Source organism: Sebastes fasciatus, chromosome 20 (assembly GCF_043250625.1).
Source record: "Sebastes fasciatus isolate fSebFas1 chromosome 20, fSebFas1.pri, whole genome shotgun sequence".
NCBI classification, from domain to species: domain Eukaryota; kingdom Metazoa; phylum Chordata; class Actinopteri; order Perciformes; family Sebastidae; genus Sebastes; species Sebastes fasciatus.
In genome coordinates this window covers 21,086,330-21,102,146 of record NC_133814.1, presented here as the reverse complement: position 1 = coordinate 21,102,146, position 15,817 = coordinate 21,086,330, and the positions used below count along the sequence as shown (strand labels likewise).

Below are 15,817 nucleotides of genomic sequence, written 5' to 3'. Positions count from 1 at the left end.
CCTTCGATATGTCCCAGTTGATTCGTATTTTCAGAATCCATTCATTAAAATTGTGCTTCAGGAGTTCTTCAAAAAGTCGTTGAAAATTACAGTATTACAGTCAGAATTTTTGTTACTTTTATTTTAGAAAATGTCCTTTAAAGTGTGGCGTTTCAAGTCACATTTTGTTTTAAAATACAGAAAATACAGACAGTAGAACATGGATACAGCAAAAAAGGAAACAATGACAGAAAATAAAGCTAACAAGCCTTTCTGACTGCTCTAGTTTTCTCTTTTTGAAATGGAACTGAAGGCAAAGGAAGGAGGGCGGAAAAAGAAAAGGCTTCAGGGACAGGAAGGAGAGGAGGGGGGGGGAGAAGAAGAGGAGTAGGGGCAGAATGAGACAAGTTAGTTAAGGAAACTATGGTTGCTTTATGGTTCATGTTTAAATTATTCTTTATAAAGTCTAATTTAAGATTTAATCTTTCCTCTTTCTTTTTTGTCTTTTTCATTTAATGGTATTTTGATCTTCTGGATCCAGGGCCCTCAGCGCTCCTCCTTGTGGTCTCAGACTGAGGACAAGGAATGCCGACTTAGTCTGGCAGTGGGAACAAAACCACCCGCGTCGCCGTCCCCGGCCGACCCACACTGCCAACTCAAGAAGATAAAGTGGAGTCCTTCTGTGTTTGCTGTGCTGTTGAACGTTGCATGGTCTTCTGACTTTCCACGTCTCTAAAATGTTTCTCAACCTGCAAGAACGAAAACATCAACATTGAAAAAAAAAAAGAACAATTCTGTGAAAAGTCAACCTTAAAATATGTCTCTCATTGTACAAAGAGCAACACAGTGAAGCAGGATTTTACAAATCTCATCTCAAAATAATCACAAAAATCAAAATGATTATATGAAAAACCAGTTATGCAGGTACTAGCTGGGCTGCTTCGGTAACACGTTATAATTACCATCATTTATGAACGGTGAATTGATAGTTAATTGAACTTAGTTAATAGTTATTTTAATGTTAAACAATGAAGTGATCATTTATAATAATTTATTACACGGCTGTGTTGAATACTCGATTCTGATTGGTTAATCACGGCAATCTGCGGTCTGTAATTTCTTTATAACAGACCGTTGCTATGTATAGCAGACCGTTGCTATGGGCGCAGCTCTGATGTCGGATTCTGGTGGACCGTTTTTGTGTCAAATCTTTGATTTCTTAGGTAAGTAGCCGTGTAATAAGCGGGATAATGTACAGCTAGCGGGTCATTGTTGTGAAAGAATCCCCTCCATGGCGATGAGAGTCCGGCGCGTGTCAATATTTTGACACAAAAACGGTCCGCCAGACTCCGACATCAGAGCTGCGGCCATAGCAACGGTCTGCTATACATAGCAACTGTGTTATAGAGAAATTACAGAACGCTGTGATTGACCAATCAGAATCAAGTATTATCAAGTTTTTTTAACAGTTTATTGTTGCACATGTAACATTTTATATACTACATAAAAGGGATAATGTACAGCGAGCCGGTCATTGTTGTGAAATAAACCCCGACAGGGCGATGCCACAACAATGACCGCTAGCTGTATATTATCCCACTTCTACACGGCTACTTACTTAAGAAATCAATCATTTGAAACAAAAACAGTCCACCAGAGTCCAACATTAAAACTGTGTCCATAGCAACAGTCTGTTATACATAGCAACGGTCTACTATAAAGAAATAACAGACTGTAGAACGCCATGATTGACCAATCAGAATCGAGTATTCAGCACAGTCCCAATGCCCAAAACGTACTGGTTCCAGGTTCCCAAATGTGAGGATTTGCTGCTTTACATTATCATATATGACAGTTAATTGAATATCTTTAGGTTTTGGACTATTTGTTGCACAAAGAAACATTTGAAAATGAGAAATCAAGGAAAACTAACTAATCCATAATGAGAATAATGGCTAGTTGCAGCCCTGAAGTTGTGTGTTGTTGGTGAAATATTGTATAAACATAAAGTATACTTACTATTTTGCGTACATGACTTAAAGCGCTTCCCTCTTTGCCTTTGCAGTTCTCAACCTGGTAAGGCGGCGAGATTACGACGTCGTCCATCACAATAATGTTCTTCTCCTGCCATTTACAGTCTTTGATGCTGCAAAGAAAAGTAAACATCATCCTATCTACGACTGAAAATATATTTTGTAGAAGCAAACAATGCAACATGACAGAAAATTATTTTCATACTGGTTTTCCTTACATTTATCTCTCCATTTTCTCAGCTAAGAAACAAGGAAAAAAGCAAATGTCCGAACGCAGTTTCCACTAATATACGACTATTTCTATGTCAATATGTTGCATAGATGAATATGGCTTAACTGCTAAGTTAAACAATCAGGATATTTGTCATGAAAGGTGTTAAGTGAAACTACATCTGATAATAGACAAGCTTCATATTTAGCAAAATGGTCACTGGGAAAAAAATAACAAAATGAATTCAATACTGATTCCAAAATTCTTGGGATGAGTTTAATCTTCCACAAATTTTAGAGACCTGAGACATAAAAGATGTATTTAATCATGAAGTGACCACTTACTGAAGCTGCATCTGTCCCACAAAGTAGGGAAACACCTGTACAGGTGTCCGATAAATGTCTGATACGGAGATGAAACAGGGTCTGATCAGATTTTCAGACAACCACAGGAGACATGGAGGAAATTATTTCTCATGTTTTATTGTCTCAAAGTGAAAAATATCAGCCAGTGAACTCGACGTAAGCCGTTTTCCTGTGACTTTATTCAGCGATCACAAGAAAAGATTGGACAGTTTACGTCAAAACTGTTTTTTCATCGCAAGATATTGTGTGATTATTAAAAGCATTTCTTTATTTTAACTGGTCTGGAATCAGCTTTAGTCAGCTAAAACTTGACACCAGATTGAACAGTTATAGCAACTAACAACATTCATTCTGTGTGTTAAATAGGACTTTCTAGCTGGACTGGCAGAGCTACAAACAAGGCGAGTTAATAACCTTGTTTCCACTGCCACACACACAAGACATGCTGGTGCTACCTCTTTATATCCAGCACACAATTCACCCCAAACCAAAATTCCTTTTAATGTAGTAAAACACTCATGAATAGGAGAGATATTTAGAAGTGGAGGAGAGGTGAGGAAAAGTAAATAAGTCCAGTAAGTCAGAGAGCAGAACAAATATTAGCAGATGCAAATCGACTTCAAAATGAGAACAATTTGTCACCATCAAATGTGGAAGAAAGTAGACTTCTCAAAGAAAATGCATTTCATTCTCCCAACATTCAGCCACTTTCACTTTTTAATTCAACAGCATGTTTCTGTTGAGTTTGGTTTTAAAATATTTGCCCACAGGTTTTCTTTTGAATTCTGTTTTGTTTGGACATTGCTGTAGTCTTGGGCTGACCCGACTCTGAACCGGAGTCAAGTCTGTGTTCATATTATTTACAGTATAATGAGGTGGGGTCGCGCCCCGTTTCTGCGGGACTCACTACCAGCTCTAATCACACAGTGCATCATAATCACTGCAGGGATAAAATGTGTTTTTGAGTCTCTATCAGAAATTAAATCTATGCGTGTCAGATTCGGTTAGGTTTTCCACAGAGCCATTTCGGATTGGCTCGTGAAGACCTTTAAGGTGAGGTAAGCCGATAACAAATGGCATAAAATACTTGAATATCAGCATCATTTCATCTTAACACACTCAGTTGCTTATAACTGTCTGACACACATGTACCGACGCTTTTGATCTTCACTGTAGACCACTGAGCAGCTGTTGACCCGATCAGCGACTTCGGGTGGAAGAAAATATCGATACACTTGAGTATCGCGATATTATGTTTTGTGATAATGTATTGATTCTCAAGAACACCATGGATTTTTGATTAATAGTTTACATGCAAAGATTTGTGGCAGATTGCACAAAAAGTAGTGCTATGAAATTGGATGTTACTGGGACTGTTATAAATTGAAACTGATTGCATAAAAAAGTAACTTTTTTAACTCAGATTTTATGCATATGCGTGTTCTTTATACTGACATTTTTTTCCCAAAATAAGATTTAAAAGAATTAATGATTCAAGCTAATACACAGCCTCATCAGTGACTGAACAACAGTATGAAGTACTTACGTTTTGTGAATAGTCTGGAATAGCTGTTGGCCCTCCACAGAAACCCCAGCACTGATTGCATAGGCTTGGGACAGCTTGTCCTCCTTTTCTGACCGTGCTCGATTGGCAAGCTGCGAAGAGTTGAACAGAACAAAAAGGCTTTCTGAACATCAAACATTTGATTCGACAGCTTTGAACTAGGAACAGCTTTTTTTATTTTTAATCGCAGTAAGAACAGGACAGTTTCAACATTTGTCTTCTGCTGTGTTTTGGTTAATGACTCAAGGACATCTTGCTACCGATAGATTGACAACTAAATTACATTTTCTAAATCTAGTTTGCAACAAAGTGATCTCTGTCATTGTCTCAACAATGTAAGTTTAAGTTTCACTTTCACCGATATGCCCGAAATCACAGGGGCTTAGCTGAGCTTTAAAGGGTATTTTTCAACCTATTTCCCATGTTTTTGGGTCTAAGTGACTAACAGGGACAACAATTTGTGAAATTGGTCCAGTATTGAGGGAGAACGCTGCAGCCGCTAAACGAGCTGTAATATAATCATTTGGGGCAACCTGGTACCGTCAGTTTACGTTCACTAAAAGTGCCACTCAGGCTCAGATTGTTATTATAAGTGTCTGACAACATTATGGAAAGTACCTTAAGAGAAGTAAATTGTTTTTCTTCCATTTCGCTTTCAGTTTGTTATTGTATCATGTGATTTGCCACCCGAAGACAACGATGGAAACGCAAGTCAGAGTTGGAGAAGAGTGCCGGTGTTGTCAGAGTGTTTGTGTTGGAGTACAGAAAGTGTAGCTTAGTGTTATCTAAAAGATTTTCAATGTCATGGCTGAATAGTTTGATTATTTTGACACAAGTTTTCCAAACAAGACACAGTAACAAACAGACTGGATCAAGTGAAAGGTAAGAAAAACCATTTATTTCTCTGTATGGTCTTTTCCATTATGTTGTCAGACACTTATAACAATCTGAGCCTGTGAGTGGCAAAAACAAGCACTTTTAGTGAACGTAAACTGACGGTGCCAGGTTGCCCCAAATGATTACATTACAACTCGCTCAGCGGCTGGCAACTGCAGCGTTCTCCCTCAATACTGGACCAATTTCAGAAACTGTTATCCCCATTAGTCAATTAAGAAAAATGTAGCGCTTGCACACTACTCCATGCCACAATATTTTTATTGACTACGTTTCAATCATGCTTGGATCTTTGTCAGGCCTGGCGAAGATCCAGGCAGGTACAGTAGTGTGTCTCATTGGCTTTTTGTCGAGGGAACCCAGCGCGATGCCGACTTCCTGGTTGGCCTAAAAAATATGTCAACCCTGCAGCACTCTATTGTGGCTGGTACTTTCTTTTATGGAGCATACACACACCCTTGTGAACTCATTAAAACAGGCAATATTAAGTGACTATCATATTACAAGGTACAATACTTACTACTTTAACTAGACCAATGAACAAGATGTAAGTTATAGATTTACAAGTTGTCATGTCCTGAGGTGTCAAATCATAACCTCCACTTTGCTGTCTGTTTGAGAAAAACTGCCTAATGACAGACTTGGATCCCCTGAATGCACCATTAGATTTGGTCATTTGGAGAAGAGGCCTACAGATCCTGTGATGGACAAGCCTTTGTGGGCCTCATATTCACTTATAGTATATAACTTTTGATTTATCTGACACTGAAATTAATAATTGCTATCACACTCATGATTATCACACACCAACACACGTAAAAAAGGACAAAAAGACTTACCTTGCTAACATTCAGTGATGCTAGTGGAGGTGGAGTCTCAGTGCGGTCATTAATTATGTCCACATCAGAAACATAGGCTAAGTTGATCAGGATGACGTCGTTGAGGTTTGGCTTACCGCTGGAGGAAGCACATTCTTTGAAAGAACTAAAGTCAAGGCAAACAACTTCATGACAATGAATGCATCGCAACACAAAATGACTATTGACATGTGACCCCTCATGAACACAAGCAGTTAGACTGCACAGAGGAGCTTATGATACTGAGAACACTGGCCGACTAACACTGACACTGAGAGGTAGTGCCAGTTACAGAGGCAAAGGCAGTGCTGCCACCTATAGTAGTCATAGAAGAATGACTGAATTGTTAGATATGTGTTAAAATTGTGTACAGTTAATGCACAGACATACAGCAGCAAAGTGTTCAATTTCTGTGGTTTTGATTTGACTTTCTTTGCCCACAAATGTCTGTTTGAGTCAGTTACCCAGTGGCAGCTTGACTTATTTTACAAAATACCTGATTAAAATTAAGTTATGGCATCTTGATCTTTAAGCATATTGGTTTGTAGTTGGATGAAGTCCTTTCTCATTTCCCCAGAGTGAGAACAGCTAAATTGTGTACAAACAGAAACATATACACAAACGTAACAGGAGAATTCGGCTCAACACAAATGGCAGGGCCTCAAAGCGCCGACACCACTTGTCTTGTCAGTATGAGGCTTTACTTTCAAAGTAAAAAAAAACTCAACTCTTATCTACTGATTCATACTTTGACAGCTTTCATACATTATTGGTATTATTCAACTTTTAAATCTAGCAATACAGTGGCGCATCAGCTCTTCAATAAAATGCTTAAAATATTTCACATCATTTACACACTATTGGTACTATATATGATTTAAAGTCCCACTATTACAACTATTCCTACTTCTTCCTACAGATTAAAGCCAGTGTTAAATATACTACTGGGTGGAGACATGTTCAACCAGCAAGCCAACGTTGGTGTTGAGATGAACTCATGATGCCGGTTGAATTGTGTTGAAATTAAACACAACTGTAGAATAACAGTATGCCATCTAAATAACTAGAAAAGCAATGTCTGAAGAAATACAATATATGTAAACTAAGGATGAACCTAGTTTTTCAAAACAAAAGCCCCAGAAGGTTACTATCTTAAAAGGGAACTCAGGACAAGGCATTTTTAGGCTTTACTTTAAAAATAAAAAAAACAACTCTTATCTACTGATTCATACCTTAAAATATCTGACAACTTTCATACATTATTGGTATTATTCAACTTTTAAATCTAGCAATCAGCTCTTCAAAAAAAGCTTAAAATATTCCACATCTTTTATACACTATTGGTACTATTCAACTAGTTTATGACATTTTAAACCCAGTCCCAATTTTACAACTATTCCTACATCTTCACCTTCTTCACACAGATTAAAGCCAGTGTATATAATAGTATACACTCACACAGGACTGGGTGGAGACATGATCACCAGCAGGCTAACGTTAGTGTTGAGATGAACTCATGATGCCAGTTGAATTGTGTTGAAAATTAAACACAACTGTAGAATAACAGCATGCCATCTAAATAACTAGAAAAGCAATGTCTGAAGAAATACAATACATATATATATATATAAAAACTAGGGATGGACCTAGTTTTTCAAAATAAAAGCCCCAGAAGGTAACAGGGAACTCAGGATGAGGCATTTTTTCAGGAATTAAAGCCCTATAGAATAACTATCCCAACAGGGACAAAAAAAACAAAAAAAAAACTCTTATTTACTGATTCATACTCAACTCAAACCTTAAAATATTTGACATATATTTCATACATTATTGGTATTATACAACTTTTAAATCAGCTCTTCAGAAAAAGCTTAAAATATTCCACATCTTTTATACACTATTGGTACTATTCAACTTGTCTATGACATTCATAGGATTTTACAACTATTCCTACATCTTCACCTTCTTCACACAGATTAAAGCCAGTGTATATAATAGTATACACTCACACAGGACTGGGTGGAGACATGATCACCAGCAGGCTAACGTTGGTGTTGAGATGAACTCATGAAGCCGGTTGCCGGTTGAATTGTGTTGAAATGAAACAGAAACTATAGAATAAATCACCCCATAAATTACACCCAACTATTACAGTGTCACCAGAATGGGATGAGACGTGAGAGGAGGGGTTAGAAACCGAAAGAGCCCAGCTGATGATAAGCTCGGGAATGCTAATACCGTTAATTGAGCTAGTGAGCTAGCAGTGTGTGCTAGTGACCGACTGTTAGCATGCTAGCACAGCTAACTCGGACTGTAGCGTGGAAAAGGGAGAACTTAGTGTCCATTTAACAGTAGAAATAAACAGTTAACATCCCTCTAACTAAATGTGGATCACAATGAGGTTACTGTGTGTGTTCACTAGAAGGATGCGAGGTAACTGAATGTCAGTTAGCTCGCTAGTTAGCCACCAACAGCCATGATGCCTTACTATGGATCCGTTGCCAGATAGTGATCCATGTTGAGGTCTGGCAATACAATGAGTGGATTCACACAACACATGCTCTCTGTAGCGGATAAAAAGCGCTTGTTAAATGATCAGAGAACACTTACAATGTGTTGAATATATACAATAAAGATGTGCGACTACCTCTCGAGTGTAAATATTTAAAAAGGAGATAGATATGTAAGTCAGCGAGCATCAATTACGCCTGCGCGGATCACTATTTGACACCTCTTCTTCTCGGTTACCCCTACAGGCCCTTGCAGCCCAGAGAGGCAGAACCAAGAGAAGAACCGTCTCCGCAAGCGCCACAAACAGACAAAAGGATACTCAGAGTTAACATCTTGGACTGGTAGTCGAACGCGACCACTTCTCCTTGCAGACGTTGGCCCAGGCAGGTGAGGCAAGAGACATGGCTCCCGACGCTGAAATACTCCCCCGGTCCAGGAGCCGCCATCTTCTCCGCCAGGAAACGGAGCGTCCTGCCTCTTACGTGAAAACGACGCGATGGCGTAGTGTCGTAGTGAGACTGAACCATCTGGGCGTGTCGGTTGACGTACGTCGCCGTCGTGGTCAGTTTATTCAAATAAGATGAATTATATATACAGTATATAATATAATATTATATAAATATATATATATATATATATTATATAATTATATTCTTTTGTTCTATTGGGGAATTATATTATATCTATATATTATATTATATAATTATATATATATTATATAATTATATATATATTATATAATTATATATATAATATATATATTTATATTATATTATATATAATTATATATGATGATATATATATATAATTATATATATTATATTATATTATATTATATTATATATATTACATTATATAATATAATATATATATTTATATTATATTATATAATTATATATATTATATATTATATAATTTTATAATATATATAATATATATATATATATATATTATATAATTATATTCTTTTGTTCTATTGGGGAATTATATTATATCTATATATTATATTATATAATTATATATATATATTATATTATATAATTATATATATATTATATAATTAGATATATAATATATATATATTTATATTATATTATATATTATATATAATTATATATGATGATATATATAATTATATATATTATATTATATTATATTATATATATTACATTATATAATATAATATATATGTTTATATTATATTATATAATTATATATATATTATATAATTATATATATTATAAAATGTCTTTAACGTTTTTAAGTTAAATTATTGTCATACTCTCACGTGGTCTTTTTTATTATTATCTATTTTTTTATTGAGTGTTTTTTATTTTTTTTATTTTATGTTGGTTTAGTTTCATTTCTGTTGTCCTTTTATGTTTGGCACAGCTCTTTGTTTATGTTTTCGCTCTTCTTCTTTTGTATGTAAATGTTTTTAATGTTTTCTGCTGTTACTATGTATACTGTCATTTTGAAATAAAAAAAAAGAATTATATTCACTATTTAATGTATTTAACATAATGCTATATCATTAAATCATCTATAAACACTTTAATTGAAGATTCAAATTTAAATATAATTTAATTAATCGAAGTAAGTTGTGGCTTTGTCTCCTATTCAAACCGCTCCCCATTCAAAGTGCTCCCCCTACTCGACTGAGAATAGGACATACAGGTCTTAACAATACATCATATAGAATAGGCAAGCACCCAACTGGGAAATGCACATATTGTAATCAACCAGAAACTGTGGAACATGTACTGATACACTGCAGGAATTACAACATCCAGAGGAATCACCTTTTACAGTCACTAAGGAAGGCAAAACATCAGGACTTTTCATTGTCAGGTCTTTTGGGGGAATACAGCAGATAACATATCCTCCTGGGAACCGAGTTAAAAAGTGTCTTCCAATTACTTTTTTTTTGTGATTTCCTTCCTATTTAGGGCTAAAAGAAAATCTTAACAATTTAGACTTGTTAAACTTTATTTTTATTGTCCACTGTAGTGGACTACTGGACTATTTCAGTGTGAAAAGACTAAAAAAATGAACAGATTATGGCTGTAGAGTGCCACATGCCAAATCACTGGAAAGCCTAGGATGTCCTCTTTACAATACACCAGGAGTTGATAGAGTAGGTCAAAAGAGTAAGAGGATATGCATGTGGACAAAATGTCCACTACAGAGAACACATATCAATGGGCTGGTTCTCAGGAAGATATACTGTGAAATTATTCAGTTTTTAAGAGACACTGATTTAGTTAAACGAATCTAGAGTTTTCATAATATTTATTATTATTATTATTATTTTATTTTATTTTATTTCATTGTCAGGTCTATTGGGGAAATACAGCAGATAACATATACTCTGAAATTATTCAGTTTTTAAGAGAAACTGATTTAGCTAAACGAATCTAGAGTTTTCATAATTATTATTATTTTTATTATTTATTATTTTATTTTATTTTATTTCATTGTCAGGTCTATTGGGGGAATACAGCAGATAACATATACTGTGAAATTATTCAGTTTTTAAGAGAAACTGATTTAGTTAAACGAATCTAGAGTTTTCATAATTATTATTATTATTATTATTATTATTTATTATTTTATTTTATTTTATTTTATTTCATTTTATTGTCAGGTCTATTGGGGAAATACAGCAGATAACATATACTATGAAATTATTCACTTTTTAAGAGAAACTGATTTAGTTAAACGAATCTAGAGTTTTCCTCATTATTATTATTATTATTATTATTATTATTATTATTATTATTATTATTATTATATACATATATATTTTAAATTATTTAATTTAATTTAATGTATTCATTTATTTATTTTTACAGCAGATAACATATACTGTGAAAATTATTCAGTTTTTAAGAGAAACTTATTTAGTTAAACGAATCTAGAGTTTTCATCATTATTATTTTTATTATTTATTATTTTATTTTATTTTATTTTATTTTGTTTTGCTTTGTTTTGTTTCTGCACAATCTCCTGTTCCACACTCCAGTCCAGATGGTGGCAGTAATGCATCTCTAAGACACTCCCTGAAGTTCAAAATAATCAGGATTACATTTTGTTTTTACCACACTGATCATTGCATTTAGTCTTTTACCACATATAGGTATATATATATGTGTAGAGGACGCAGACATGGAGGCTGTTCACACTCAGGGCATCTGGCTGGCTGAGAGTCTCCAGCAGAGGATGATAGATCAGGAGAAGATGTGGCTGGTTGTTACTCATATTGGAGATCCTAAAGCAGCCTTCCTGCTCCTCTTTCCTTTCACTTATTTCATCAACAAACGAGCTGGAGTGGCTGTTCTCTGGGTGGCAGCGATATCTGAGTGGTTAAACTTGGTGTTTAAATGGTAAGAAGCTTTAAAAACATGCTTTTAATGTGTTTTTAACACTATCTGTTATCTGTAGCATGTTAGAATGAAGATAACCTCATTAACATTCAGATCTGTCAACATTAGATACATACAAAGTCAACTGGAGGGTTTTATTCTTATTTTTTAAGTCACAATAATGAAGTTATTTTTTTGTTTTATTTTATTCTGTTGACGTTGCAGCTTCTAATGCAGTCCCCCCGCGTGTACTGTCCGACGTGGAACGGATGGAAGGCGGAGCCTTTTATATGCAACACAGTCTAGTTAGTAATGGCATTTCCACATGGAGGAAATTAAATAAAAAATATAGATAACATTGGTTACTTATCACAACAGAATATTAAGAATAGCTATCTTAATTATTTACATGTTTACAGATTAATTCAAATAATTGATTTATTAGGCGTTATTATTAAAAGTTATAATACTACAGTGTAAAAATACTGTTACATGTAAAATCATGCATTCAAAATATTACTTGAGTAAAAGTACAAAAGTATTAGAATCAAAATATACTTCAAAAGTATGCATTATAATATTGGATTATAATTATTATCGCATCAGTTTCTGAAGGTTTAATATAATCAGATTTTTGATTGGTAAGGCAATTACACTCTTCTGTGAACTGTACATTTGTGTATTATATGACAGATGTGTTTATTAGAATTGTATACATATTATTCTTATACTTTGTATGATCTCTCATGTGGAGAGTTGTGTTTTGCAAGTTTCAATTAAAAGCACAATAAAAATAGTGTTTAAAAAAATAATATAATCACATTTGAAATTCAAATTTTTTAAAACAACAAACTGTCCATTTCTAGTTTTATTCTGATTGTTTTAACCTCTTCTATCCATTGTAGACTAATGATAATGACAGTTGTGGTGTGAAGATAATCTGTTGGATATTGTGTGATGTGAATTTAAAATTTTTCCCAGGATGCTGTTTGGAGAAAGGCCGTACTGGTGGATAGGTGAATCAGGTCTGTTCGTCAACAAGCAACCCAACGTTCAACAGTTCTCCTCCACCTGTGAGACCGGCCCAGGTGAGAAGTCCATAACAACAAAATAAAACATAGATAGTACATTTCATTCATTGCTCAGTCAGATCTGTAAAGCTGCCGTCCGTCTCTCAGGGAGTCCGTCGGGACATGCGATGGTGACGGCAGCAGTCTGGTGGGTCGTGGTGTCCTCACTGGGGTCATACCTGTACTCACGTACTCACAGGTATTAAAATAAACAAATATGCAGTTTTGCCTTTTGAAAAAGCACAGATAAAGAAATTGGATTGGATTTTTTTAACGACTCTTTCTTTGTGTGTGGCTCCAGTGTGATGATATCAGCCGCTCCCTACCTGCTCTATGTGGTGATGCTGGTGGCAGTTGGAATCTCCAGGATCTTCATCCTCGCCCATTTCCCTCACCAGGTCGTCGCTGGCTCCATTACAGGTCTGAATACAGTTTCATGCACAAGATAAAACATGCAGTGTTAGTAGGGCATATGGATTAAATCCTCTATCTTGTTATATATAATTTGACATAAAATATTGACACATATTTATTAGGGCTGGGCAATATGGAGAAAATCCAATATCACAATATTTTTCACGATATTGAACTACTTAATGAGGACATAATGACTAAGTGGGTAAAGGCAAATAACAGAACAGTCAGAAAATGACATCACTTTACTGTAACGCAGCCTTTAAAACCAGGAACACTTACGCCATATTACGACGTCCAAAATCTAAGACGATATCTAGTCTCATATAAAATCATAACTGGGTAAAACAACCAGACGGTATTGATATTTTTGGTTAATCCATTGAATTTAACTATTTCTTTACACTGATGCAAAAATCATATGAATCCAAAATTACCATAAAATCTGACTTTGCCACAATTCCCACTGTAGCCTAATGCACTCAGAGATGTTAACCACAGAATAAACGTATAGATAGGTGAACAAATTTATATTATCTCACGAGATATATCATCATATCATGGAGCTGATTTTCCATAGAGGTTAAGCACATTTTATTTTATTTATTTATGTTTTCCTTCCTGTCTTTTTATCCTTAGCAGTTCTTATGTGGACATAGTATTCTTTTAGATATCTTAAAAATATTATATGTTTGTAAATTGTAATAGAGCTGTCTTTAATTTCAGTGTTAGGTGGGCTCCTTTTAAAAGTCCTCAGGGGCTTTTTTTTGCATTTATTTTTTGTTATTGTATATCTCTTCTCTTTTGTTTTATTTTATTATATGCACAAAATAAAGAACTAAACATACAGTACATTTTTCATTGTAAATTTGATCTGATTGACTTGTGTTTGTCAGGTTTCATTCTGGGAGTTGTCCTGAGCCGCAGAGTACCTGAAGGTCGCCCCCTGCTGTTCTTCTTCAGCCTCAGCTTCGGCCTGCTGTTCGGTACTCTGACGCTGCACGCTGGACTGCAGCAGCTGGGAATCGACCTCTCCTGGTTCGTCTTTTCATTACGTTTATGTGTATTGACGAGTCTGTTCGGTGCATAATAAGCTCTGAGAGGTGAAGTGAATGCTCTTACCTAGACTTCACATATTCTCTCTATTCCACAGGTCTATTGCTTTGGCTAAGAAGTGGTGCAGCCATGCAGAGTGGATTCGTTTGGACTCGGCCCCGTTCTCCTCTCTGACCCGAGACACCGGCGCCCTGCTAGGTTTGGGGCTGGCCCAGTACTGGAAGCCTGGCGGATGGTCTCAGCCGTGGGCTCCGCGGGCTTTGTCTCTGGCCATTTCGTCCATGGGACTGTACCACGTCAATCGTCTGCCGCTCCCGGTCCGACCACTAGGACTCTTCTACGGCCTGTTCTTTGTCAAATTCGTCATAGTGCCTCAGGTCGTCATCGTGCTCGTGCCTGGACTGGTTAACCTGTTCACACACAAAAAGAAGAGCTAGAAACTATTTCCTGTCCTTCACCCCTCCATGTACTGTAGCCTCCTCCTGAGTTTAAATGTCCACTTTATATACTTCATGGGTGTGTAAAGGCTCTGGGTAGTTTACTCCACATTTTTGTTCTCTTACAATTCAGCTGGCAAGGGGTCTGCAGTTTGTGGCTTCATGTTGTTTTTTTATCATTACAAAGTGTTGGGATTGTATCAAATGTTTTAATTTACTTCAGATTTGCAGTAAATCTATGTACCGCAATAATAATAAGTGTCAACACTGCAGTCTTTTTTTAAAATAGTGAGTTTTTTGGTGGGAAAAGTGCCGCTTTGAGGTGTTGCGTATCAAAAGATACGATACATGGCTTGAAAACCGTGTTGGGCAAGGTCTAGAGTTTGAATGTTACCAGTCATGATTGAGGATTCATGATGATGTCGATGGTTTGTACTCACTTTATTAACAACGTTTCAGCCCTCCGACCTTCTTCAGGGTAAATCAGAGAGAAAAAAAAAGATTTACTTAACTGAAACATTGTTCATAAAGTGAGTACAAGTGGTCAAGACGGTCAAAAGGTTTTGATCCTACGATCATTAAGACTTTTTGGTCTGAAAGAACTTTATAGTAATTGTTAAAGTTACCCAAGAAACGTCAAGAGTTCTACACCAGTTTAGCAGTAGAATACATAAGAAAACTCAGATGGAGCATTTCCAGGAAAAGCACCATCTTGTGGTCAAACTGGTGCTCATACTTTGGTTTAAAGGTCAACAGATGTATGATGTAAATTACACTAACACTCAACAATATAACACAACATTAATTTAAACATTAATAGCTTTATAAATGTGGTATTTTGGGGGAGTTTTATCAAATTGCATCACATTGTACAGATGCTCGTTACTCTGTCGACACACTGGCGTTATATGTTTTGTGGACCAAAGTAAGAAAATAACATGTGTATGTTATATACAAATGTTCTGTAAAATAAATGACTGACATGCAGGGCGTGTTTCAGTTGGTAACCATTTATAAATATGTTCTTTTTTTTCTCCAATACATAGGTTTTGACTGTACAG

General features: G+C 35.6%; 2 protein-coding genes across 2 annotated transcripts; one reads left to right on the top strand and one right to left on the bottom strand.

Moving 5' to 3' along the window:
• Positions 1-96: 96 nt before the first annotated feature.
• Positions 97-8,917, bottom strand: lsm12b (LSM12 homolog b). Its single transcript, XM_074620385.1, has 5 exons — positions 8,734-8,917; positions 5,886-6,019; positions 4,135-4,244; positions 1,999-2,125; positions 97-728 (listed from the first exon to the last, which is right to left on the bottom strand). The coding sequence occupies exons 1-5, from the start codon at positions 8,858-8,860 to the stop codon at positions 636-638; spliced, it is 591 nt and encodes a 196-aa protein (XP_074476486.1). The 5' UTR covers positions 8,861-8,917; the 3' UTR covers positions 97-635.
• Positions 8,918-11,469: 2,552 nt separating this feature from the next.
• g6pc3 (glucose-6-phosphatase catalytic subunit 3) lies at positions 11,470-15,774 on the top strand. The gene is made up of 6 exons (XM_074619748.1): positions 11,470-11,800; positions 12,761-12,867; positions 12,958-13,048; positions 13,151-13,269; positions 14,160-14,301; positions 14,417-15,774. Exons 1-6 carry the CDS (start codon positions 11,583-11,585, stop codon positions 14,754-14,756), a joined length of 1,017 nt encoding a protein of 338 aa, XP_074475849.1. The 5' UTR covers positions 11,470-11,582; the 3' UTR covers positions 14,757-15,774.
• Positions 15,775-15,817: the final 43 nt, after the last annotated feature.

Bases quoted from the DNA above. Each gene is read 5' to 3' on its own strand.
- g6pc3 (XM_074619748.1), top strand. From the start codon at position 11,583: ATGGAGGCTGTTCACACTCAGGGCATCTGGCTGGCTGAGAGTCTCCAG. The intron at 13,049-13,150 runs GTATTAAAATAA...GTGTGGCTCCAG, and splicing joins CTGTACTCACGTACTCACAG to TGTGATGATATCAGCCGCTC. The intron at 14,302-14,416 runs GTTCGTCTTTTC...TCTATTCCACAG, and splicing joins CTGGGAATCGACCTCTCCTG to GTCTATTGCTTTGGCTAAGA.
- lsm12b (XM_074620385.1), bottom strand. From the start codon at position 8,860: ATGGCGGCTCCTGGACCGGGGGAGTATTTCAGCGTCGGGAGCCATGTC. The intron at 6,020-8,733 runs GTATCCTTTTGT...GTTCTTTCAAAG, and splicing joins GTCCAAGATGTTAACTCTGA to AATGTGCTTCCTCCAGCGGT. The intron at 729-1,998 runs GTAAGTATACTT...TCGTTCTTGCAG, and splicing joins TAAGTCATGTACGCAAAATA to GTTGAGAAACATTTTAGAGA.